Here is a 24,830-nt window from a genome sequence, read left to right on the forward strand (position 1 = left end):
AAGCCAAGTCCCAAACACTGCCCAAAAGAAAGAAAAAAATTGCCTATTTCATGCCACCAAATTAGACCCCCAAAAAAAAAAAAAAAAAAGCCACTAAACTTAGTAAGATTCCATTCATATTCCTCACGCCCGCCAACACGAGGAGCCGTCAGATACGCGCCACGTGTACAAATAGGCCACCGGCGAAGCCAATTCCAATTCCATTTCCTCCTTGAACGCCACCCTTTTTCTCCCTCGCTTACTCTCTCTCAGAGACTCAACGTCCCAATGGCGGCCCAGGACGGAATCTGTACCGCCGGCGACGCCGCAGCCCGATCGGCTCTGATATTCGTCGGCACCGGCTGCTCCAGCTCCGTCCCCAACTTAATGTGCCTCATCCAGCCCTCTGATCCCCCCTGCCACGTCTGCTCTCAGGCCCTCTCCCTTCCCCCCGACCAAAACCCTAACTACAGGTGCGCAACCAATCGGACCTCAGATCCGTCGCAATGCCGTCGTTTTTAATTGCCGTTTTGAATTTTGCGGGATTTGTTTGCAGGTGCAATACGTCGCTTCTGATCGATTATTGCCGGAGCGACGGCGAACACAGGTACGTGTTGATCGACGTGGGGAAGACGTTCAGGGAGCAAGTGCTGCGGTGGTTCACTCGCTATAAGATTCCTAGAGTTGATTCTGTGAGTCCCTTTTTTGGATAGTACGAATCATTGTTTCTCATACAAATGCAGTTGCTTGTTGCTTGTTAAATTAAAGAATTCACTTTTACAGTGTATGATTCTGTACTCTGGACGTTACATTTGAGCAAACAAATGTGAGTCCTATTAAAATGGCTTGATTTGCTTCTTAGATTAAAGAAATCCCCTTTAAATATATACTCTTGGATGTTACATTTGAGCAAAACTCATTCATGCTAGATGTGTGATTTACAGGAATGAAAAACCAATCTATTTCTGACTGTAAGTGATCTATTTCCGATGAAAAAGAAGTCGTGAGATTGTGTTAAGTTAACGAAATCAGTAGTTAGTTCTTAAGGAATGTTGTGAAAGAGCAATTGTAGGTTGTTATTAAGTTTTTTTGTGTGTTCTTTAAATTCGGTTGCACCAGAAGTACTACATGGTAAGAGTTGGGGTGTCAACAGAGAGAGGGGATAGGGGTTAGTTGATAAGAAACTGGTTTGAAGTTGAATTAAAGGAATGGGTAATGTGAACTGACTATATGATCAAATAGTTGGATTCACATTTCTTGTCAACCAGAAAGAAAATTGGTGTCTTCAATAACTGTACTGATGCTTTAATATATCCAATTTTGTTTGATAATTGAAAGCTAGGATTACTGGGAGTATGCAAACTGATTTTGTTATCAACTGCAGATTATTTTGACTCATGAACATGCTGATGCAGTTCTTGGTCTGGATGACATACGTGCTGTACAGCCACATAGTTCCACAAATGACATTGAGCCCACTCCCATCTACCTAACTCAATTTGCAATGGAAAGGTACTACATTTTAGGTGAACTTGAATATTGTTAGTTTCATATGTTTACTCCAGACATAAATCTGTTATGTTCTAGAAACCTTTTCCATCAAAACAAATGGAGCATAAGAAAAACAGAATTTATTTCCAATAGGCTATTTAAATTGTAATTCAACTCATTCCTTGCTGTACTGTTGAATAGCATTGCAGTGAAGTTCCCTTACTTGGTTCAGAAAAAACTTAAGGAAGGCCAAGAAGTGAGACGAGTTGCACAACTCGACTGGAAAATTATTGAGGACCATTGTGAAAAACCTTTTGTTGCATCAGGCCTACAATTTGTTCCTTTGCCAGTTAGTCCCACCAAATCTCGCTGAGTCTTGATACAGATATACTACTTGTTTATCCTCTAGTTTTTCACTGCTACTACTCAAATGTAGGTGATGCATGGGGAAGATTATGTCTGCTTGGGGTATCTATTTGGTGAACAGTGTCGAGTAGCTTATATATCTGACGTGTCACGTTTTCTTTCAAGCACAGAGCATTGTGAGTGTTGATTAGCTTCTTCTGCTTTAAACATAATCCTGATACTATTCATGCATATTGTGAATTTTCACATGTTATAAGTCACATAAATCTCCAGGTTGAGAGAATTATCTAGATGAGGGGGTTCAATCTCAATTGAGGGGAATCTGAACTTCGTTAGAGATGATAAGATTCTGGTCAACCCTTCTTAGAATATCATCCTAGTGTATGAGTTGGTTTTGAGCTTTGTGCTCTTACATTCACCAGCAAAGCAGGGGAAAGAACCCCGTTCAACAGGAGTACCCTACGACATTTAGGTTATAGTTTTGTCATTGAGTTTACTAAATACAGAGACAAGGATGGCCTGTTTAGTTATCACCTTAGTGAATCAGTTTCTTTTCTACAGGGTTGTTCTTTCCTGTGGAGAACATATCATAGAAAATTTCGCCCCCGTAGTGGGGAGGGATGTTAACTGTGCTGCTCTTTTTTTATTCAATTGTACATTAGACTGCATCTCATGGAAAAACTTTTCCTAGTTCTTGCTGAGTAAAAATTTAATATATGTATAGGGATTCAGTTCAATGCTACATAAACATGTAGTAAGAGTTCCTCCAGTGAGAGTATTCTTACTTTCTTAGGCATATATAGTTATATACTGTACTACATATTTGTTTATAATTAATATTTATTAAGGGGGGAGATATATGAATGCTTGAGAAGGGATAGCTAAACTCTTGGTGGGTACTTTACTACTTTTACTGCATTGGGCAAGGAAACAAAGGTGATGTTAAAATTGGGGACTTGTATAAACGACCTGCCAGTATTACTTCTGTAAATTTTGAGTTGCCTTTCATTTACCGGCCAATACTTTTAGTTTTTCTTTTCTTTTCTTTAGAAAAAAGAGGCTATAATTTATATTTTGACCTAACTTTGCAGTGATTTCAAAAGATGGCGGTGGGCAGTTGGATCTTCTTATCTTGGACACATTATACAAGGTCAGCAGGAATTCTGTTTTGATATGTGCAGTCATGTGTTGTTCGGTCTAAGTATTTTAACTTTAATTCACACTTTAAATGTTGGTACAACAGAAAAGTTTATCGTGCATCTTTTGTACCAAAAAATAAATAAAAAAGTTTTATCATGCATCTTATTCTGTTGGTAAAAAGCCTGGCATACATGTTTGCACATTAGTTATTTTATGTGGAGGGTAGGAAAACGTGGTGATTACATCCAGATGTATGGATATTAATCATATTATATATATACACACATATACCATTGCACCCCCTCAAGCTTCTTTCTTGCTTTTTCCTAAGGCAAGCCAAGTGCTGTCACGGCATCCTCTTCTCTTAGGTTGTTTATAAACTGATGAAATTGTAATTAAATTTATTTTGAAGAAGTTGGGATGAGTATTTGAGGATGGAACTAGTGTCATTCAAATGCATAATTTGCAAAAGATATCCATTAGTGTAAATGTATTTTTGTAACCGACATCCTTCTTTTTTGGAAATTTGCTCGTCAATCCTTTTCCTTTAGAATCCCCTTCTTCTAGGTTATATTGCCAACACAGAATCATGAAATGTCCAAGAGTTGGTGGGATGAGTAGTTTGAGAGTGGCAATAGTGGTCACTCATGCATCAATCTACAATCTGCAAATTTATCTTATTAGTAAAAATGTAGTCTCTGCTAAACCCCATTGGTTTTTTCTTTTGGAACTTTGCTCATAGTTCCTCCTGCTTTGTTTTTAAGGAATTTCGTATTGTTTTTAATCTGCTTTGCCTTGTTTCACTGCAGAATGGATCGCACAATGTTCACTTGTGCTTGCCACAGGTTTGGTTTATTTACTGAAAAATACCTCACCTTGCTTATAACCAAATGGTACTCATGTCACATGACTTGAACTTTTACAGTCTCTAGAAGCTGTAAAGAGGATTTGTCCTAAACGGGCCCTATTAATTGGAATGACTCATCAGTTTGACCACCATAAGGACAATGAATCTCTTAGGGAATGGTCTAAGCGGTACGAATTATGATCACTTTCCTCAGTGCTATGTCATTTCTGTTTATGTTCTTATTTGTTAAATAACATGATGGTAGTTTTCCTTTTGTTATTTGCATATAGGGAAGGGATACCTGTGCAGCTTGCGCATGATGGTTTGAGAGTCCCCTTAGACCTATGATAAGGTATGCATGCATTCTTAATTTTTTTCTTGTTTTCCGTTTTCGCAAGAGCAGTTAGCAGTTTGTACATATAATATCGGCAACTTTTGTATAATTAGAATTATATTTGATATTACAAATCTATCTGGCAAGTGGCAATTGTAAAATTTTGGCACTGATGCAAGTACATGTATGGCATCAATTAACTGTCTCAGTTCTCATGTTGTCTATTCAAGTATCAATTAGATTTGGACGGAAGACAGTAATGCTCATCTTTTCTGATGTTTTTATATGCAGGTTGATGTAATCATGTATTGAGATGATACATACTATACAGTGTTCAACCCATTGTGATGGGAGGAATTAGGTACCATATGATTGATATTCACATTACTATAAATCTGTCTGAAGAGGTAATTCAATTTTACGAGTAGGGCAGCATTTAGTTACCAAAACCACTTATTTTGATGTAGATGTATTTTTTTGCTCACCAAACTTGTATTATGGTGAGCTACTGAGCCTTGTTGTCTTTTTGAAATGATGAACCATATTGTTTTTAAAGAGTGTGGGATATAAATTTGGAGGCAGACTCAAATTTTATATATTTACTTAAATAACAATAATGTTAGAGCAGGTGAAGATTGATCACGTAAGCACACATAGTTGCATATGTAGCTGAACTGCCCTATATTTGATTTATTTCATATTCTCATCATTGGGTTTTTTATTATTATTTTATTTTTAATTTTCAGAGAGCACAGGTTCTTTTTCTTTTTCTTTTTCATGGGAATAAACAAGAAGCTAAACTAACTTGCTATGATAAAAGAGCAACAAATTTTACACGACTCTGGAGTATTAAATTTCGAAGACATGAACTGTTAAATTAGTTATTGTTTGCGATATATCACGTCCAATGAGTTATAATGGCCCTCGGCTCCGGATTTCAATATTCGGGAAGACTAGAACCCTGTAAAAGTAAGAGAGTGCCTTTGACTGAATAGTTATGGTGGCATTGGTCACTGGCCTTTCGATACCTGTGGGAGTGTGGAACAGTGCAGAAGCAGTGGAAGCATGGCGCTTTTATAAAGTTTCAGGAATCTGGACAGGAGGGACTGTCATCGGCATCTTCTAGATTAGATTAGGGAATTATAGGTTTGATTATCAATGGTGGTTTGGTTTTGGTGAACAAATTCGATGGTTGACTGGTCAAACCTATTGTCTCTTTCTTGACTGTCGATTTTCTCGAACGAAATTAATCAACTTTCTGGAAAAAGGGTTTAGATTTCACTGCTGACCATCCCCTTTGGGGTAGCAGTCGAAGGACCACCAGCAATTTTGACTCCCACCTCTTTTTCCTCTGCCCAAACAATACAGATTAATCCACGGATAATTCACCTCATTTCAAATTCAATAAAATATTACACAAAATTTTTTATCACAACCATTAGAGATACACTAAAATGAATGGATGTAAAATCAGTATTTGCAAAAAATGAAATTTCAGGAAACTCGAAGATTTTCAATTCTTAGACGTTCAATATATTTGTATGCACTTATATGAATATGATGTATCATACTATTCAAATGTCTTCTCACATGTTATTTTTTACAAAAACATATCATTTATTCTAGCTCTTCAAAAAAAAAAAATATATATATATATATATATATATATATATATATATACACACAGATCCTATCCAGAGCAAGGCCTTGCTCTGAAATTAGTGTGAGGTTAGAGTTTAGGATCACTTTTTGGTCGCATATTCACATTTTGACTATTCAGTTTTTAGGTACTAATGTATAAATCATCTCTGTAAAATTTCAGCTAAATTGATAGTCGTTAAGGCATTGATAACTAACGGTTCAGATTGGACAGATTCAACTCGTCCATTGGTTTAAGCAAGTTAGATACCGTAACGGTCATCAATTTGGCTGAAAATTTACAGAGATGATCTATACACTAGTACCTAAAAACTGAACGTATATGCAGATCCTATCCAGAGCGAGACCTCGCTCTGAAATTAAAGTGCGAGGTTAGAGTTTATGGTCACTTTTCGGTCGCATATCCACATCTCAACCGTTCAGTTTTTAGGTACCAATGTATAGATCATCTCTGTAAATTTTCAGTCAAATTGATGACTGTTAAGGCATTGATAACTGCCTTAAAACTAGTACAGTTCAGGTTGACATATTCAGTTCGTCTATTGATTTAGACGATCATTAATTTGGCTGAAAATTTGTAGAGATGATCTATAAATTAGCACCTAAAAACTGAACGGTCGAGATGTGGATATGCGACCGAAAAGTGACCCAAAACTCGAACTTCACACTTTAATTTCAAAGCGGAGCTCCGCTCTAAATAAAATCTATATATGTATGTATCATATATTCTAGAATATAATGAACATTATTAAAGAAAAGTAAGAGTCTAAATAGATAGCGTGGAATGAACGACACATTGCTAACATGATAGATCTGAATCTATTTGCATGTAATGTATCAAACAAGTATAATCAATATCAAAAACATGAAATGTTGAAATTTCTTGACCCAAAACACAATTTATGACCCATGACTAAATGATAGTTATAGTAATGTTGTTTATTTGTTGATGTTCTATAAGTCATTAGGACTAGTTTCTTCTCCCTCCACAAAAAGACTTGATGACTTATAATAACCTCAGTCAAACGCAATGTTCATCTGATCCCATTGTCTTCTTATTTAGTATTTATTCCGTATAATTGGAGACACAAAATCAACATCTACAAAGAGTCAAAGCATCCACAAGACCAACAACTGCATGATTTTGCTTCCAAGTCTTTTTATTTATTATATCTCTTTAGCCTCTCGTAATCTCTGTTTCAAAAGAAGCCAAACAAGACCAAGCCAATTTCCAAACGACCCAATTCTTAATGCATCATTTCTCGAGCTTTCCAACTACCCCAAATATATAACAACCCAGTTTCACACACTTTTTCCTCGAAGTTTCTGGTGCTTTTGATTCATTCTCGTTACCAGGAAAGAAACACAAAAGAAAAGCTAAAGAGAAAAGAGAGAGAGAGAGATCATATGGCATGCTTTGTACCTTTCAATAATAGGAACTTGGATATAAGCATTTTCGTGTTTAGGCCAACAGTAGTACACGTTGATGAACTTCTTGCTGGGCTCAAGCAATTCTCTCTGTGCACCGAGACACTTGGTTGTGTACAAAGTTCTATCTTGCAGAGCATCCATGGAAATATGGTACGTTTAGTACGTTGATCATTCTTCTTCCTTTTTGGATTGAAAATTTGAAATTGCTTCTTTAAGTTCGTCTCGGTAATTCGATTTGGATTTCTTCTTCGTACCTGATCAGATCATATGGTTTGGAGCATGGCTGAAGAGATCTTCTGAGAATAAGGATTCATTGACTGCAAGCCTTGTAAGTCTGTAACTACTATTTCTCATAGCCTGGCCGGCCCCCGGCTATTGTACGTAGATTTTTTTTTTAAGAGTAATTAGCTTATTCCATAAAAAGATATATGCTTTTGTGTTCATAATTCTTTAATCTTTCAAGAGGGGAAAGAATAATATAGGGATGTTACACCTACTCTTTCTAATTGAGAAAATTTAATTAGGTAAACTTGAATTCAGTTACTGATTTAAGTTGAGGATCATCAAAATTAAACTCCTAATTAATTAAAGCAAGAAGTTTTTGTATCAAGATCAATTAAGTTATACAAAATTTGGAAGAGGAAGTTCGAACTTGATATGAATTTAGGTCACATATCACTTTCCCACGATCGCACATGAATGGACCACAACTTTGATATATAGTTGCTTACATTGTTCATAATTAGAGGTTAAACCTAAAGAAATATATATAACATAGCCAAACAAGAGTCCATCTCTGTATTGAAATGTGGAACAGTGAAAGTGATGGAACACAAGCGCATTATTAGGTATAGAATGGTCTGCATGATTACAATATCGACTGCTAAAACTAAACTCAAGTATTTAACTTTTCCCATTATATATATATTTCTCATAACCATTATTTAAATTACCATGCAGCTCTCAATGCTCTCGAACCTATCAACAAAGGCGACCTTAGTCGATCACACCTTCTTCGATGCTTATGCAGGAGAATCAAGAGATGGGTCTTGTGCGGCAAAGTTCTGCACCGGCGACACAGTCTCAATGAGTGCAGCAGCCTTCAACGGTGCCGGTGACGTTAGCGATGTCTCTTATGCATGCTTAGCTCTCTTCAAGTCTAGTTTCCACAAGATGGAAGGCGTGAGATCTGGGGTTTGTTTGAAATCCCAAACCAACCCAAGCATTGCTTGTTTCTACGTGTGGAAGTCTCTTCAATATTGTTACTCGTGGATTCTACGCTCGGACCAAAGAAAAGCACTGCTCCCTTATTTTGAAAGCTACTCTATCGATGTTAAGTATGACATTTTTAGAGTGGTATATGTTAGTGGTGACAATGAACCCAAGTTTCAGTTCTTCTATCCTCACCAGATATTGGAGCAAACAGCTGGAGGAGAAAGCAAAGATGAAGGTAAGCTTAGGCATAGTGCTTCCATTATCTGATCAAGAACTATAGTAAACGGGCGACGGTACTGATAATTCTTTTGTAAACCATATACTATGTATATTAATAAATTTTTATAAATGATGAGGTTTTGTTCAAAATCATTTTATGAAACCAATTCACTATAGCAAACCAGATATTTAGAACTAGTGACATTGTCAAAACTTCTTTCAAGAAAATTCAAGGCAATAAAAACCTCGGTTGAAAGAAAGCTTAAGGGAGTACCGGACATTCATTTCTACATAACAATAAGGAACATTATGTTACATTGATACCAAACGACACTAGAGTAATAGTATACATAACTATAACATCTACGTAACATAATGTTCCTTAGCACATCGAATGACAAACTGAGCCATATATTGCACGCTCGAGGAACACACTCAAAATCGAAGATGCATGAAATTATTGTGTAGTTGAAGTAATCGTTTACCTTCCTCAACTATGTGTCAATGAGAAGCTAGTCTCTCCTAGCCCAATCATTCAAAATAAGTGTGAAAAAAATGCATGAAACTGTTTAGTATTGCATACAGGTTTTTGGTCATGTTTATTTCTTCTCCCCTTCTCTAATTTTTCAAGTAGCAAAATGAAAACAAAAAGATCTAAAACAAAAGGTCTACGTGCGAAACGTGCCCCAAGTCACCATTCAACATTGTCAAACGATTCTCTTCAATTTTTCTTCACTAATCACCGATGACCACGACATTAATGGTTGTTATATTAAGTAATTAAGACGATGTGATTCACATTGATTCATTTTTGGACAAAAGCGACATAAATATTAATGTAACCTTTGAGAAAAAATAACAAAGAACAGCCTGAAAGCAGCTACGATGAGTTAAAACTAGCTCGATCTAAAGACTCTTAATCAGGAGGTTGACGCTTTTCAATTCCCTCAGTATTCGTACGGCACTGTACGTAGGCACTCCGAGGAGACCATAAGCAAGCAAGGCGGTTCCTCTCCCAGTATATGAAGAATCTGAAAGCTCGAATTCACATGCATAAGCAGCTTCAGAGGTCGGCACAGGTCATCCAAAACTGAAATCCTAAACAACGCTGCAAATGCAACCAGTCAACCTTCAAACAAAAGATATCCTTAAAATGAAATGGATTGATTTTTTGGTGATAGTTTCTTTCATAAATTAAATCTGGCCAGACCTGGTTATTTGGTTATATTAATGTTACATTAATTTTTGTGGCTCTAGTAGTCATAACTTAATTAGTTAGTAGTAAATTATTATGCATCTCCTTTGAAAAATGAGGCTCCGGATATTCAAAAATCATGCAAAACTTTCAAACAACGTGGCATTGCCGTAATGTGCATAGTGACTAGATAGGGACCCAATTACGATTAAGTTCTGGCTTAGCCAATTATCTAAAGCAATCAACCATCTCGGTTTGGATTTGGATCGGATAGTCAAAAATAAAAGCTGTGTATATTGCACGACTTTTCAATCGTTTTAGGACCCTACTCGATCCATTTGTTGAAGAAATACCCATGCCAAAACAAGTTTCAAACTTTTCAAGACTAATCATCACCCTATTCACCAGTTGCTTTCTCTATTACTCTTCAAGGAGCTAATGGCCTGCAATAAACTGCAAATTAAGACCTCCAATACAAGGTTCATAGTTTCAAACCTTTCCTTTTGTAAATTTCCTTTTGTAAATTGTAATCAAACTAAACTTTATCTTTGCTTTTGCCAGAAAGGGAACTCAATTAGTTTAGAAGAAAAAGTACTTCACATCAAAACAAACTTATTCTTACTTTCAAAGATTGGAGGGAAAATGGGGAATAAAGGTCCCTGTGCCTTTGGATTCTTATAGCTAGGGTCAAAACAAGCTTACTATATATGCTCCAGTCCTACGTTAAAAGGTCTAGGGCTCCCCTGATTTAGTTTGTTCTTTTTGGTATTACAATCTTTGAGACCGCAATGTGCGCTTGTATTGTTGCTGTTGTTTTCTGTGGAATCATGTGTTGCATGTTAGCTGGGTCCTAAACGCCCTAGTCTACAAGTACTTCTACAAAACCGAAAGTTCGAAAAGTTTGAATCATGAGATAAAAGGAAACTTGGGTACAATAGATATAAGATTTGACCAGTCTAGCTCTATGAATTTTTAATTTAAACAATAAAATTTAAGTTTTGTATCCGAAGTTTGAATGATAATTTGTTTGGTATAGTCATCAAAAGAGAGTAGAGATATATAATAATTCGAAGTGAAGTTAAAGTAGTGAAGATTTATAATCTCGTTATGAAATGCTGTTATTTTAGCATCTTGTTTTCATGATATGTATATATTGAAATTTTGATACTTTTTAATAAAGAATTGCGAATAGCGTTAGAAGTGAGATAAGCCTCTATTTGTGCATCTAGCTACACGAAATAGCTAATTGATTTGCTTTAAGCAAAATATGTCTAATCTTATTTGCAAAATCCTTTTGTTGAAATTCTCTTGTCCCATACTCTCAGAAATCGTAATTCGTAAAGTCTGATTTTCAAGACATGTTCCGAGTGTCGGTTTACAAGAATATTGAACAGGTTTTTTTCTTTTTATAATTTTTCAAAATCAGAAAATTGGAAAAAGGTTCAATGTTTTTGAGCTCCATTGCTTATAATAGCTCCTACAAATCGTGCTTTGTCTATGGTGAGATTATAGCATAGAAAAATTTCAAGAAATAAAAGCTTTGACATGGTTTGGCACTTGTGGCATGCCATTGTGGCACTTATGGCATGTCAAAACTTGTCAATACCATTTTTATTGAGACCTTTCTTTGTCATAATCTCACCATTGGTAAAATATAATTTTTAAGATATGGTCCAAGTGGCAGATTACAAAAATCTCTACCTGATTTTTTTATTTTTTATGATTGTATTGGTCCTCAAAAAAAATATCAAATTGAGATTTTTGGGTTCCATGAGTTCTATAATTGCTTAAAATGACTTATGGGTGAAGAAAATCAGGTTGAGATTTTTGAGTTCCTTAAGTTCTAGAATTTGTTAGAATTATAACTTATGGGTGAAAAAGTTTTGGTGAGTAACTAAGAATATGCAATTTGGCCCAAAATCCGTGTGCTGTAGTCCACATTTCTTTTGTGAAAATCATGGCTTTGAATAAAAATAAATAAATATGAGAAAATTCGAGAGTTGGTTCCCATGGAGTAAAGTGTACAGCAGCTTTTGGTATGCTTAGCCTCACTTGAATATATATGCATCATTAGTCTGATTAAACACGGACACCGTTAGCCTCACTAGCCTCGCTTGAATTGACGTCGTTATCCTCACAAGACATGAACAATGTTAATCTCAATTGACACAAATATCATTAGTCTCGCTTAATATATATGACTAGTTAATTAGTTGTTCATATTTGAATATGCGATTCCTATCATCAAGTACCCTATTAGTTTGCTACCCATCGTATAGCATTGTTTTTGCCTTTTTTTTTTTTTCCATGGTTCTTCTTGAAAATTGCAAGCCTACAAGCATAAATCCTACAATAGGCAATCAACTATCAGCATATTGATGTGATGTACAATTTACACAATCCGATCCACATTAGGTATCATTTCTCTACACAAAATCCATGAGAAAGTGTTAGAAACCTTAAAGTTCATAAACGTGTATGTATGTATCCTAATGAGGACTACTTTGGAATTGGTCGTATAGTGGATGGTTGCAAGGATTATATGAGTGCTTTTAATTCCATTATGATTCGACACATTTATTATGAAGCAAATAGTGTTGCACATCGTTTAACACACTTTGCTAGTCTTTTTTATATTGATGATGATGTACTCTTTGAGAATGTTTGTAATCTTACTTCTAGTTTAGACAATACGTTCCCCTCGCGGAACTGTCAAATAACTTCAAACCTTTGCCTGATAAGGATTTATCTTGCTAACCATACTATTTGAATTTGAATTCAAAAGCAGACTACATTTACAAACCTTTTCGATTACACTTGGTTTATATAATTCACATGTGTTAAAATGTAATCCTACACAACTTATTTGAGTTATGTCATGAACCAAAAAATGTAAAATGTAAAATATCTAGTTCTTATAATTCTACATAAAGAACTAATGTATATATATAAGAGGTTTCCCTGATTTGCTTGCAAAAAAAAGACATTAATTATGTTGCTTTAGGGTCTTTGTGCATCTATATAGTTTTAAACTCTTGTGATTATCATCTCAAAAAAAAAACTCTTGTGATTAGTTTTTTCAAAAAAAAAAAAAAAAAAAAACTTGTGATAACTTACGATATAAATACAAATTTTAGAGTTTGAGAACGCATCTTAATCAATAATTTCTTGATTTCTTACATTTCACGTCAAACTCCGAATATCTTTCTTTTGGTTGTCAAACTCTTTTGGTTCATATCTAAACTTCTAAGTAATCACAAACACTCCTATGGAAGGGAGAGAAGAAGGCATGGAATGCAATCAGCAGAAGAAAGAAAAGAAAAACATGGAGCCGTGTTCTCTCCTCCTTCCATATGGAGAATGTGGTCAAAGAAGTAGGCGTAACTTCAGCCAACATTTATGAGTCAAAATTCTCAAACACAATCAAAGTGCCAATTGGTCACATTTCATTCACGATTTGCATAAATTGGACCATTGTGAGAACGAAAACACAGCATGTGAGTGAGTAGGGTTCATATAATTATATAAGTCACAATCCACAGGTCGACCAGTGCAGAGTAATACAAATTGCAAAGCTTCTGTGTATGATATGAGAAAGAATGTTTTGCTTTCGGGCGTTCAGATTGATTATATATTAACTGCTAGAGCCGTGCGAGTATGGCCCCTTGAATATAGAAACTAAATTATAAGGGACCCTTCTCTCAATTACTTTGCCTCTAGCTCCTAGGGCTTTGAGCACCAAACTCATTTAGTGGATAATATAATATAGTTTGCTAAGAGAAGGTTATAGTGAGGCAGGGGGCCAAAAGTGTTCGGATTCGACACACAAATGCATACAATCCTCTCCATACTTAAGGTTTCATTTCACTATATTTCAATATTTTGAATTTATAAAAAAAAATAACAGGAATTTTAGGTGTGGAATAAAATTTCAGTAAATATTGGTTTTTCTAAAAACTGTTTCGAAGATATTTCAGATATCGCTTAAATATTAGTAAGGTCAAATTTTGATTGTTTGAAATAAATTTAAATCTTTTGTAACCCTAGATAGTTTGTCATTTTTATGATATCTTATGTTATTGTTAATATCATTATCATTGTTGGGCAGAGTATGTTTAGGGTAGAAAGATTCAATGGACCGCAACACTACAAGTAGAGATGGATACTTTCTTTGTGGAAGCAAGATTAGAATGAAAACGGATGTTAACATTATCGCGGTAAATTTCACATAGTTTGTCTGTTTATACACTGTTTTAGTTAATTTTATAAATACTTAATTCTACATCTTTACAAAAGAGACACATAAATATTGGTGCTTAGAGTAATTACTCGCAACTCTTCATATAAAGCTATTTCATAACTTGCCATAAATTCAAAATACAATAGTTATGTATGAGTATGCTTTGTTTACAAAAGTTCTTCGATATTTTTTGGTGCCCATATTACTTTGGTTTTCGTGTTAAAATTAAGGTTTTATTTTATCGGATTTAGAACCTTGTATTGAAATCATATATAATGTGGATTAATAAAGAATTATACCGTACCATTATTTCAGCTTATAAAATGAAATCATTTTTCTTCTGATGGAGTGAAACCTAATTCTTCTTATAGTAATTGGAAGGTCAAGATCCAAATGATTCAAATTTGCAATGAAATTGCAAGATAAATAATGAAATAATTGATAGTGGATTAGGTCTTGACCCAATGAATAGGGTTTTAGGGCTGAAAGCAAAGGGTTTATCCTTACCTTATAGTAGGATAGGCTCATAGAATTCCGATCCCTAAACCCAATGACTCATCTGACTGTGGCTGACACTGTCTTCCGTTCAATATTCACTCACATTCACATTAATGATGAGTCTGCTTTGGTGCATGTGTTTGCCAAAAGTATCTTTGACACTTTGACTCATGACCTCACCCATACAAGAATGCACATACTCTACTACATTTACTTGCTTCCAAACTATTATTGCTATTTTATCATTTAATCACACTAATCCCCCAACCAATCACTTGATCTCTTCAATTAATCGCCAATAACTCTGCGATGAAACAAAAATGAAAATTTACTGTTTAATTGGTGTTACTTGTTAGCGATTTATTCTCTATTAGTCTGAATATATAAGTTATGTTGTTATTTTCGAAGTCTAAATTCAGATTTCTAATACAATATTCAGACAAAGACTTTATGTGTTTGTAATTATTATTCGATGAATTTATATATTTTTATAAAAATAAAAACTCATTTGAGCATTTGGCTTTTGCCTTCCTTTTCTCAAAGAAGAGCTCTTTCAACTAATAATTCTTCCCACTATAATTATTAAACCATGTCCATACAAATTTCTTCTTTATTTTCGGGGTTTTCTTCAAAAATCTTATAGTTTATAAAATTACAGTGGCAGACTGCAGAGTACAGACAGTCAGTGATCTGCAGAAAATCTTTTCCTTGCTAAAAATACCAACCAATCTTGATCAAAGGGTTAGACTTTGCTATTTCTTACAGCTGTTTGCTGCCATCTGGTTGCTGTAAAAACCTACCCCGGCTGCTATCATCATCCTATATGGTAAGATTTTTGAAATAGATTGCTTTGAAATTTGAAACCATTGCTCTTCTGCAGCAATAAATTTTACAACTTTTTTACTCCAGATCTACTGACCACACCATGCTCTCTCTTTTACCTGCTCATTTTAATACATTCATCTAGTATCTACTCCCCTCCCTCCAGAAAATCAATAAAATACCTATTAAAACACTTCAATTCATTCACCTACAAACTGTTCATGTATCTAACAGAGAATGAACCGGTAATTAAAATCTTCTTAATTTAACCATATTGTTGAAAACAATCAATGCAGGAAGCCATTTCACCCCTGACAAGTACTGTAATTTTCATATATATATATATATATAGGTGATATACTGAAACTTAAGGTAGATTCTGCAAAAACAGTCATACATACACAACCAGTCAACTAGACAGTCTTTGGAGCAGGTGCTAGTTGAGTTGACAACTTGACAGAATACAAAGATATGAAAGCCTCAAAATTCAACTCACCAATCTCTTAAAATGATTAAAAACACAAAAGAAAAAAGAAAAACCTTTAAAATAGGAAAAATTTTGGAAAAAAGAAGAAGAAAGATTTCTTTTAGGTAGGTTCAAAGTTTCAAACTTCAAAGAAGAATAAGTAGTGAGGGACCATTAAAAATTCAAAAGGCAGACCAACAGTCCAAAGACCAATGGCCTTCATTAAGGAAAGCAAAAGCTTTGTTTTAATTATGAAAGCCAAACCAAAATTGGGGGTACAAACCAGCTAAGCTAGATTTACAAGTAAATTCTTGTCGCATCTCAGTAAAATTTCAAGCTTTTTATAGTAAGTTTTCTGTGATTGATTGATTATGACCCATCTGCTTTCAAGTTTTACAGGTTACTATCCAGAGAAAATTGAAATTCCACTTTTCATCATTGTCACTGTTGAAATCCCTCTCTGGCTTTAATCATTTCCCATCCTTTGTCCTTTCACCAAAAACCAAATAAATTTCATTGAAAATTTTATAAGTAAAAAAAGAAAAGGGTCATTAAATCGGCAATTCCTTGTCAGTTCAAATCCCAGCAACCACCATCTAGGGTGGTCGGCGAGGAATGGAAGCCCGTGCAGACTTTGCCACGTCATACTGGCCCCACTCATGTGGGTCCAGGTACTGACGTGTCATGATTGAAAATAAGAACACAGCTTCTGGTATAAGTAGGGAAACTGTGTCCTGCCTGCAAAACGGGTCAAAATACGGAGAGAGAAAAGAGACTGTCAAGTTTGTTTCTTTCTCACGCATTTCAGTTCTGACTCTCTCTCTCTCTCTCACATTCTTGTTATTCAGTTTGGTTTTGTTAGAGAAGAAACTTCTCAGAGATTCAATGGAGTACGAAAGAATACACAAAGTTCAGGTAAAGATTCTAACTTTTGTGTGCATGAAGAAAAACAAAGGTCCATTTTTTTTTTGTCTTTGAAGCTATTTTGCATATGAATGGAGTTTGTTTTTCCTGTGGTGTTTTGTCTTTGGTTGTGATCTTTCTGTTCAGAATGGACTTTTATTTTGGGGTATCATCTGAAATGGAGTGAGATGAGAAAAGGGTAGCAAAAACCATGTCTTTTGATGAAGCTGGTTTTCAACTTCGTAATTTTCGCAACTTGAAAACCCATTTGTTTCTTCATTTTTCATGTTTTTGATTAGTAGTAAACTTCTATCACTATTATTTTTGAGATTATTTTATCAGGAAAGTTTAACTTGAGATCATGAATTGGTTTAACTATTTTAAGGTTGAGTTTGTTAATGATGATTTTCCAATTTTAGGCTACCCTTTCGGTGTTTGATTCCAAATTGAGAATGATTCAGAATGATTGGAGTAATTTAATTATTGGGTTTTGCTTTCTCAGATGACAAAGATTGTAACTTTTAGCATTGTGGACTGAAGAGTATGATTTGGTTTTAATTTTTCGATCCTCATAATTTCAGACTGGTATAATTTCTCCTAGTAAATTGAGGATGAAGCTTATGGGGCCTCACCATCACACAAAGAAAAGTGGATCAAACAATAACTCCTCAAGAACTTCACCTTCTAAGCTTGGGGATTCTGAGTTTGTCAAAAACAGCTTGCTGGACACCATGAACGGAGATGAAGAAGGTTTGTCTCTCATTTTCTTTTATTAGTAGCAATGAAATTTGTCCTATATCAGGATTTACTAGCACGTAAATTACCTGCTCGGCTTAGTGAGCTTCAAAATTGGTTTACAAGCATCTTTTAAATTGCTACACATATCTTCTCTAAATTGGTTTACTGATTAAATCTTATGATGCACAGTTTCATCGATTAGCTTAGATGTTCTGTCTACAAATTTGTCCAGTGAAGTTGCACTGCCAAGAGAAAACGGTGATGTCAATCGTGCTAAATTACAGCAATGTACAAAGGGTGACGGTGGTAATTCGAGCACAGTTTACCCCCTGAGGATAATGGAAGATGATAATCTTGATTATGACAGTAATGCCAGTTCATCCAGTTTTGAGTTCCATAAAGGGGAGAAATCAGTGCATAAACACATTTCAAGAGCACTCTCAAGAACTATGCCATCTAAGTGGAATGATGCTGAGAAATGGATACTGAATAAGCAAATTGTGCAAGCTAACTTTCCTAGGAAGAATGCTTTACAAAACCAAACAAATCGGTTGCCGATGGCCAATATGGGGAGGGTGGCTCCTGAATCTGCAAATTATGATCACAAGCTAAATAGCAGAGTAGCAGACACAAAGCGAGTTGATTTCTGTCTACCTGCATCGCAGATTGGCTTTGATAAGTTCTGTTTTATTTCTTCTGAATCTCACCCCAATTCAGGTCAAGCTTGTGGAGGCAATGCATCTTCTCAAATTAAAGATTTAAAGGAAGTTGAGGACAGGCCCTGCTTAAAAAGTTTGGTGGAAGAAACTTCCACAGGTACCCTCAGCCTTTCGTTTTGCTCTATCTTTATAATTTTAGACTTCATATCATGTGCTCATGCTCTATGGTACTGTCCTGAAAAAACTTGAGCATGTAATTCTCTTCAGCATACAATGCTATACTGTGGACTTAAAATTTAGACCAAATACAGTGTGAAAGTGCCATGATTTCCCATGTAAACTGGGCTGATAGTTCCTTTGTTGGTGCATTTAAACAGCACAGCGAACAGGAACCGGGTTTATGGTTTACCATTGTATAATGTTTCCTTTCTTTTTTTCCTTTTTAAAAAAAAAAATGAGGTTGGGTCTAGACAAGGTTATATATTATGAGGCAGGGGTTATTTCAGGGTTAGGGTTTTTTTGTTTCCTTGATTTATGAACTAATTAAACTATAAGCCTTTAGTGTAGAGACAGGGTAAAGAATTCATGAGAAATATATACACTACTTTGTTTGTTCAGAGTTTCTAGCAGAGGCAGTAATTAATTTTTTGCTTTCCTGATTTATTTAAGCCACTTCTGCCATAAGATCAGTCTCAATGAGAGACATGGGAACAGAAATGACACCAGAAATGACACCAATCCCAAGTCAAGAGCCTTCAAGGACATCTACTCCTTTAGGGGCAACAACCCCGATCCGCAGCCCAACTTCCTCAATCCCCTCAACTCCTCGGAGAGGTGTACCAGCTCCAACACCTACCACCGATGAGGAATCACAGAAACAAATTGAAAGCAACAAGAGAGAATTGTCAGAAGAAGAACAGAAGCTCAAGACGAGGAGGGAGATTGTAGAACTCGGTGTCCAGCTTGGTAAGATGAACATTGCTGCTTGGGCAAGTAAAGCTGAGCAGGAGAAGACAAAAACTTGTGCCGAAACAGTTGATATGGCGGAACTTGAGCGGGTTGAATTTGAAAAACGTGCAGCTGCCTGGGAGGAAGTTGAAAAATCTAAGCATATGGCAAGGTTTCCTCTCTAACCGAATAACCCACATTTCTTCCTAATAGATGACTCTTTGCCCTTTGTAATATAATCCGTGTAGATATGTTCAATCATCTCAACATGACTAGAGAATGCTATGATTTCTCAGATTTAAGCGTGATGAAATCCAAATCCAAGCATGGGAAAGTCAGCAGAAGGCAAAACTAGAAGCAGAGATGCGGCGAATAGAGGTATTTTTGAAGTTCTTTTTCTTTGCGACTTCTGTCAGCAAAACTCTGTTCTAAAGTCACAAACCTCACGACATATTGAACCACGAACTTGAAATGATAATCTTTTGATTCCCAAGATCGTAATGTAGTTGGAAACTTTTATCTGTCATGATCTGTGAGAGCCCTTTTCAGGCTCAAGTTGAACAAATGAGAGCTCAAGCTCAATCCAAGATGATGAGGAAGATAGCATTAGCAAATCAAAGATCTGAAGAAAAACGGGCAGCCGCAGTAGCGAGAAAAACTCAGAACGCAGAGAAAACTGCAGCTCAAGCAGAATATATTCGCCAGACTGGACGAATGCCACCTTCTCATTACATGTGTTGTAGATGGTTGTCGTGAAAGAATTCTGTAGAAGCAAATGCTTCATGCATAGCTTGGCACAAGTAGCCTCGTGTATGTATTGGGAATATACATCATGATTCTCAACGAGTGTTGTGGTATGCTAATCTTTGTGTATGTACGCAGCAACCACGGTGTGTTGGTTGTTACATGAAGTGATTTTCATGTCAATCTCAAGCATCTAATCATGTTCCACCATTGTTTGAATCTTGACGAAGATATGGCTAGGATCAGCTTTGGCATTGTTTAGGGGTTTACTGAATAATAATATCCCAACGTTGAAAATTTGATCCTTGCAAGTCGCAATCAAAATGTAAGATTACAACATTCTTTCTGTTATACGAAAAAAGGGCAGAAATTAGAAGAGAACCTAAAAGCAATTTGAAACGATACCTAGGTTTGTGGTGTTGCTATTAGGGTCGTCCGAGCAGAATTTCAATAGATTTCTACTTGAAAATATGAATATTGTAGGTACAACTCTTGTACCTGTCGTATTGGCATTCCCATATAAAGAGTCCCTTTACTGATCTCAAGAAAAACAGGTAAATGCATTTGCATAAGCATGGGGATTGCAACCCCGAGTCTGTAGACAGTTTATTGTGGAGTCCGATTTTGAAAAGTAGGTTTTTGATTTTATGAATTTACGTTTTTAAATGGTCTTCTGATAGTTAAATTCATAGTATTGATGTCCTAGGGTTTGTCAGGCCGTGCCCATTCCTAATTTTTTTTTTTTTCCTTAAGATTTGTGGAGTTCCTTTAAGGGAAGTTTCTTTCCTAATTAATGTGTATTAGGGTAACATCTTTTCATAGGAGGTGGGTGGCCGTCAGTTGCATATACATTGAGGATTATACACGGGCAAAGATAGAGATTCTAGAACGCAAGAATTTTTGATAGAGTCTTGCTTGTTAGTGTGGTTTTGAACGTGAGTCTTCACAAAAGAGTCATGCACTTGGTCCATGAATAAGTGTCATTGATTGTGTTCTCATATGCATATAACTCTCTTGAGATCAGTAGAGAGACGGTGAAGAAAGAAGAGCGAGATTTGAAGATTGTTCAAGTGAAGGAGTTCAAGAACGAAGACAAACTTTGTATTAGATTTTGTGTGAATCTTATAGCCGAGCTAGTGCTATTCAAAGTTTGTAAAAGAACATATCCTTTTCAATATGATGATCTTTATTTTAGGTTCTCAAGAGTAAGAGCCCCGCAGTGTTTTTAATCTCATACTTGAGGTTTTCACTGCGTAACCAAAACCCGGTGTTCTATTTGTCATTTTGGTTTCTGCTGCCCAGTGAGGATTGATCTGTGCACTGCAATCCCCATTCTCCAGAAAATCATATTCTGTCCTTGTATTTTCATATACCTAATGAATACACAACTCATTGCGACCAAGGACCCTGTTGGCAAAATGTGACTGAATTACACCAACAAAATTTCATCGGTACTAAATAATTTATGACAATCATTGCCGAAGAATTGTTGTTGGCAGAATTGTTTCATTTTTTTTTCTATTTAAAATAAAACATACACTCTCGAACTTGAACACTCTTTAAAGTTTGTCTCTTTGAGATTCTAATCTCCATATTGGCACCAAGGTAGAGAATCCATCAACATTTCAAAAGTGTCATTTTATCAAAATCGTCAACTGTAGCAAGATATTTTAAGTCAGTTTCCCATATTGTGCAAAAAAAAAAAAAAAAAATTTACTCTTAGATTTCATTTATTGTTACCAGTGTTATACCCGTGTGATGCCGGAGTAATATAGTAGGAACTTCTTGTTTTTTTATTTGTCTCAAATTTCATTAACTAAAGAGAATAAAAGTTGGGAAACTACTCCGAGCAATTTTTATATTGAAATTGTGTTTTTGACCCACTTTGTTTTCTTTTCTTTTCTAATTTTCTTTTATTTTATTTTAGTATTTTACCATAATGACATTTTGGATGATTTTTATATAAAATAAAAAAAATTTATTCAAAGGGCATATATGGCAATCTAAAATTTGGTGAACCCTTTAACACCAAAATTTGGCTTTCATTTATAGTAGTAGAGATATGCTGTGTTCGAGCCGGATTCTTTTAAATTTCTATATGAAAAAATGAAAAAAAAAATAAAGATATTTTTAGTCTATGGATATATATATATATTTTTTTATCGGGTAGTTAACTGTTAGTAACTCACACACCCATGCAGTGGTATCCCAGCGCCAGGACACCTGCATTGACATTGCGGCGAAAGTGACTAAATAATAACAATGGATTATCATCGCTACACAAAACGACTAAATAATTGATGACAATCATTGCCAACGAATAATCGTAGGTAAAAATTGTTTCATTTTTTTTTTCTTTCTTCTCTAAATAAAATAAAATAAACACACTATTACAATTCCTTGGATCGTAGCCATGAAACGACATCCTGTAATGGAGAAAAACTAGAGAATTGAAAATATTGATTTCTTGATTGCCCAATTCTTCTCCAAGCATACAATGATACAAAGACATAGCAGCTAGTTTTGACACGTGTCAACAAACCAGAGGAGACTCAACTAACCACTAGAGCTCAATATTCCCTCTACGACACAAACGTTCCACACAAACGGTACGTAACATAGTAAACAAAACATTGTGTTTACCAACACATAACTCGGATTCATAACAAACACTCTCTCGGGATTGAACACTCGTGAGGTTTGTCTCTCAGAGATTTTAATCTCCACATTGACACCCATGAAAGAGAATCCGTCCAAGTGTTGTCTTTATAGAAAATTGAGAGTTATGACGTACAGTTGCTTTTAGTCCGTTTGCCATACTTGGCAAAAGATAGAAAAAATTTCAAGGACCCTTATATAGATTTGTGGTGTTGCTCTTACGGTTCATTTGTTTTTATAGGTTGTGTCTACGAATCGAATTATTTTAAATTTCTACATGAAAATATGAACGAACAATTTTCTGTACTAAAATACTGACAAATTCGGTTGTCATCACACAAAATGAATAAAGAATGCATGACAACCATTCCAACGCCTTGGTCGTCGGTAAAATTATTTCATATTTTCTCTTTTTAATTAGAATAAAACAAACACCCTTCTGAGATTCTAACCTCCATATTGATACCCATGGCAGAGAATCCATCAACATTTTCAAAGTGACATCTATTTCAAAAATTGTGAAGGATTTTTAGTCAATTTCCCATACTTGGCAAAAAATAGAAAAAATTTCAAAGACCGATTTTCAGATTCTTGGTGTAATCTTTTATTTTATTTAGGTTGTGCTTGAGCCCCATCATCCTATGTTTCCCTCTAAATTTCTAATTGAGAATAGTAGATGATAACCTTTGCCAACTAATGCATCCTTAGTAGATACATACATATATGCTTAGAAAAAGTATAGGGGAATTATCTCAGTGCCTATGAGAGCCACGCTGCTCTCCCTCAACCCTAGCCCACCAAGGCTAGGCCATCTATCTCCGGCCACCAACAACCGATCTCTATGCCAGCCATGGCTCTGGCCATTACATAAAAACAAAGGATGGAATGTGATGGTGAGGGTTCCGACTCAACACCAAGGAAACGCAGAGAAACCTGATTGCCCTCTGCCTATTGCTTTACCTGATCTGAGGAACCTAGTCTTCTCTGACGAAGGAACAAGATTGATCAACCTCAAATCGAGGCACTCCTTGTCAAGCTGATCTCGATCAGTTTTGGAGCGTGGTGTTGGGGTATGGGCGATCGCATTGGAGGTCGGCTCCTCGAAGATGGTGCAGCTAGTTGGTGCTCCACGGGATGGCACTGTGTCTCTCGACAATGTCTCAGCGGTGCCAGTGACACAAAGGCACAACAACGCAGCTTCTGGTGGCGGCGTGATGCTTAGTCACTGCTGGGTTGCGACTACTTGGCTTCAAGCTTGTCTGGGCTTGTTGGGCTAGCTTTCTCCTTCTGGGGCTGGGATGAGGTCTTTGGGCCTTATCTTGGGCCTCACGAGGAGTGGGTCAGCCTTCTAGGGCTGGGTCTTATTTAGAGTTTTTTCCTTAGCCTATTTACTTGCCTTTGGTAGCATAGTTTCTAAGCTTTCTTAAATAAGTGAGCATGGGTACGGTCAAATGATTGGACCTAATCTATGTATCACTGTGGTTTATCACAAACTTTTTATCTACCCATAGATGGTATAGGAATGATATATAATGGTCCTTTCTGGCCTGAGTATTAATATATCGACATGATATTCTTAAAAAAAAAATGCATCATTAGTAATCGTTTCATATGTTTCCTTCGTTTTTTTTGCCAACGAATAACATAACCATTTTTAAAATCACATAACTGCTGAGTACATAGTTTTCCTCTTCTTTTTTTTTTTTTTTTTTTTTGCCAACGAATAACATAACTATTTGTTATGTGAAGCTGAAAGTACACAACAAATAAAATCTCACTTACAAAAGAAAGACTAATGCTGATAAACTAAATAGTATTGAGCACTACCAAACTAAAAGTCGCACTCATAAAGTCTATGCTATAAGATAGAAGTTCTGAAAACCCCCTGCAAAAATTACACTACATTTGGTCACACTGGTATGACAAACCATGGAGTACGTAAAAGCAGTCATACAAGAGAAAAGCGACTCCCATAGTATAAAGGGACTGGGAGTTTTTGCATTGCTAGCCTACCCTTTTATTGGTCTTATTCTTGTGGGGATGGTGTCCACCTTTGTCACCATTCATCCCTCAAAAACGCTCCATCTATCCATACTACAGACAACCCAAAACATGCATGTGAAAACCCAAAACCTTCCATCTCATTTTCACATTTATAACACCATGTAGTCCAAGTAAAATGTTCAACGATAACTTTGCCTCTCTTCCTATCTTCCTGATCTTGCTCAAAAAATCTATGCTACTCGAGTAAGTTTTATAAGGGGCATAAACAGGGACA

General features: G+C 35.7%; 3 protein-coding genes across 4 annotated transcripts; all 3 read left to right on the forward strand.

Moving 5' to 3' along the window:
* The first annotated feature begins 191 nt into the window (after positions 1-191).
* On the forward strand, positions 192-4,804 carry LOC112167451 (putative hydrolase C777.06c). Of its 2 annotated transcripts, XM_024304479.1 has the most exons (10): positions 192-452; positions 536-671; positions 1,364-1,491; positions 1,672-1,819; positions 1,907-2,012; positions 2,928-2,986; positions 3,786-3,821; positions 3,902-4,011; positions 4,114-4,175; positions 4,449-4,804. In XM_024304479.1, the coding sequence occupies exons 1-9, from the start codon at positions 268-270 to the stop codon at positions 4,169-4,171; spliced, it is 966 nt and encodes a 321-aa protein (XP_024160247.1). In that variant the 5' UTR covers positions 192-267; the 3' UTR covers positions 4,172-4,175; positions 4,449-4,804. The 2 variants fall into 2 exon arrangements, with proteins under 2 accessions (XP_024160247.1, XP_024160248.1); XM_024304480.1 differs by lacking the exon at positions 3,786-3,821.
* Positions 4,805-7,000: 2,196 nt separating this feature from the next.
* On the forward strand, positions 7,001-8,811 carry LOC112166104. The gene is made up of 3 exons (XM_024302872.2): positions 7,001-7,397; positions 7,510-7,575; positions 8,208-8,811. The coding sequence occupies exons 1-3, from the start codon at positions 7,224-7,226 to the stop codon at positions 8,727-8,729; spliced, it is 762 nt and encodes a 253-aa protein (XP_024158640.1). The 5' UTR covers positions 7,001-7,223; the 3' UTR covers positions 8,730-8,811.
* Positions 8,812-16,520: 7,709 nt separating this feature from the next.
* Positions 16,521-20,199, forward strand: LOC112166127. Its single transcript, XM_024302897.2, has 6 exons — positions 16,521-16,817; positions 17,387-17,555; positions 17,733-18,359; positions 18,872-19,322; positions 19,447-19,528; positions 19,700-20,199. The coding sequence occupies exons 1-6, from the start codon at positions 16,587-16,589 to the stop codon at positions 19,904-19,906; spliced, it is 1,767 nt and encodes a 588-aa protein (XP_024158665.1). The 5' UTR covers positions 16,521-16,586; the 3' UTR covers positions 19,907-20,199.
* Positions 20,200-24,830: the final 4,631 nt, after the last annotated feature.

This window comes from Rosa chinensis, chromosome 5, assembly GCF_002994745.2.
Source record: "Rosa chinensis cultivar Old Blush chromosome 5, RchiOBHm-V2, whole genome shotgun sequence".
NCBI lineage: Eukaryota > Viridiplantae > Streptophyta > Magnoliopsida > Rosales > Rosaceae > Rosa > Rosa chinensis.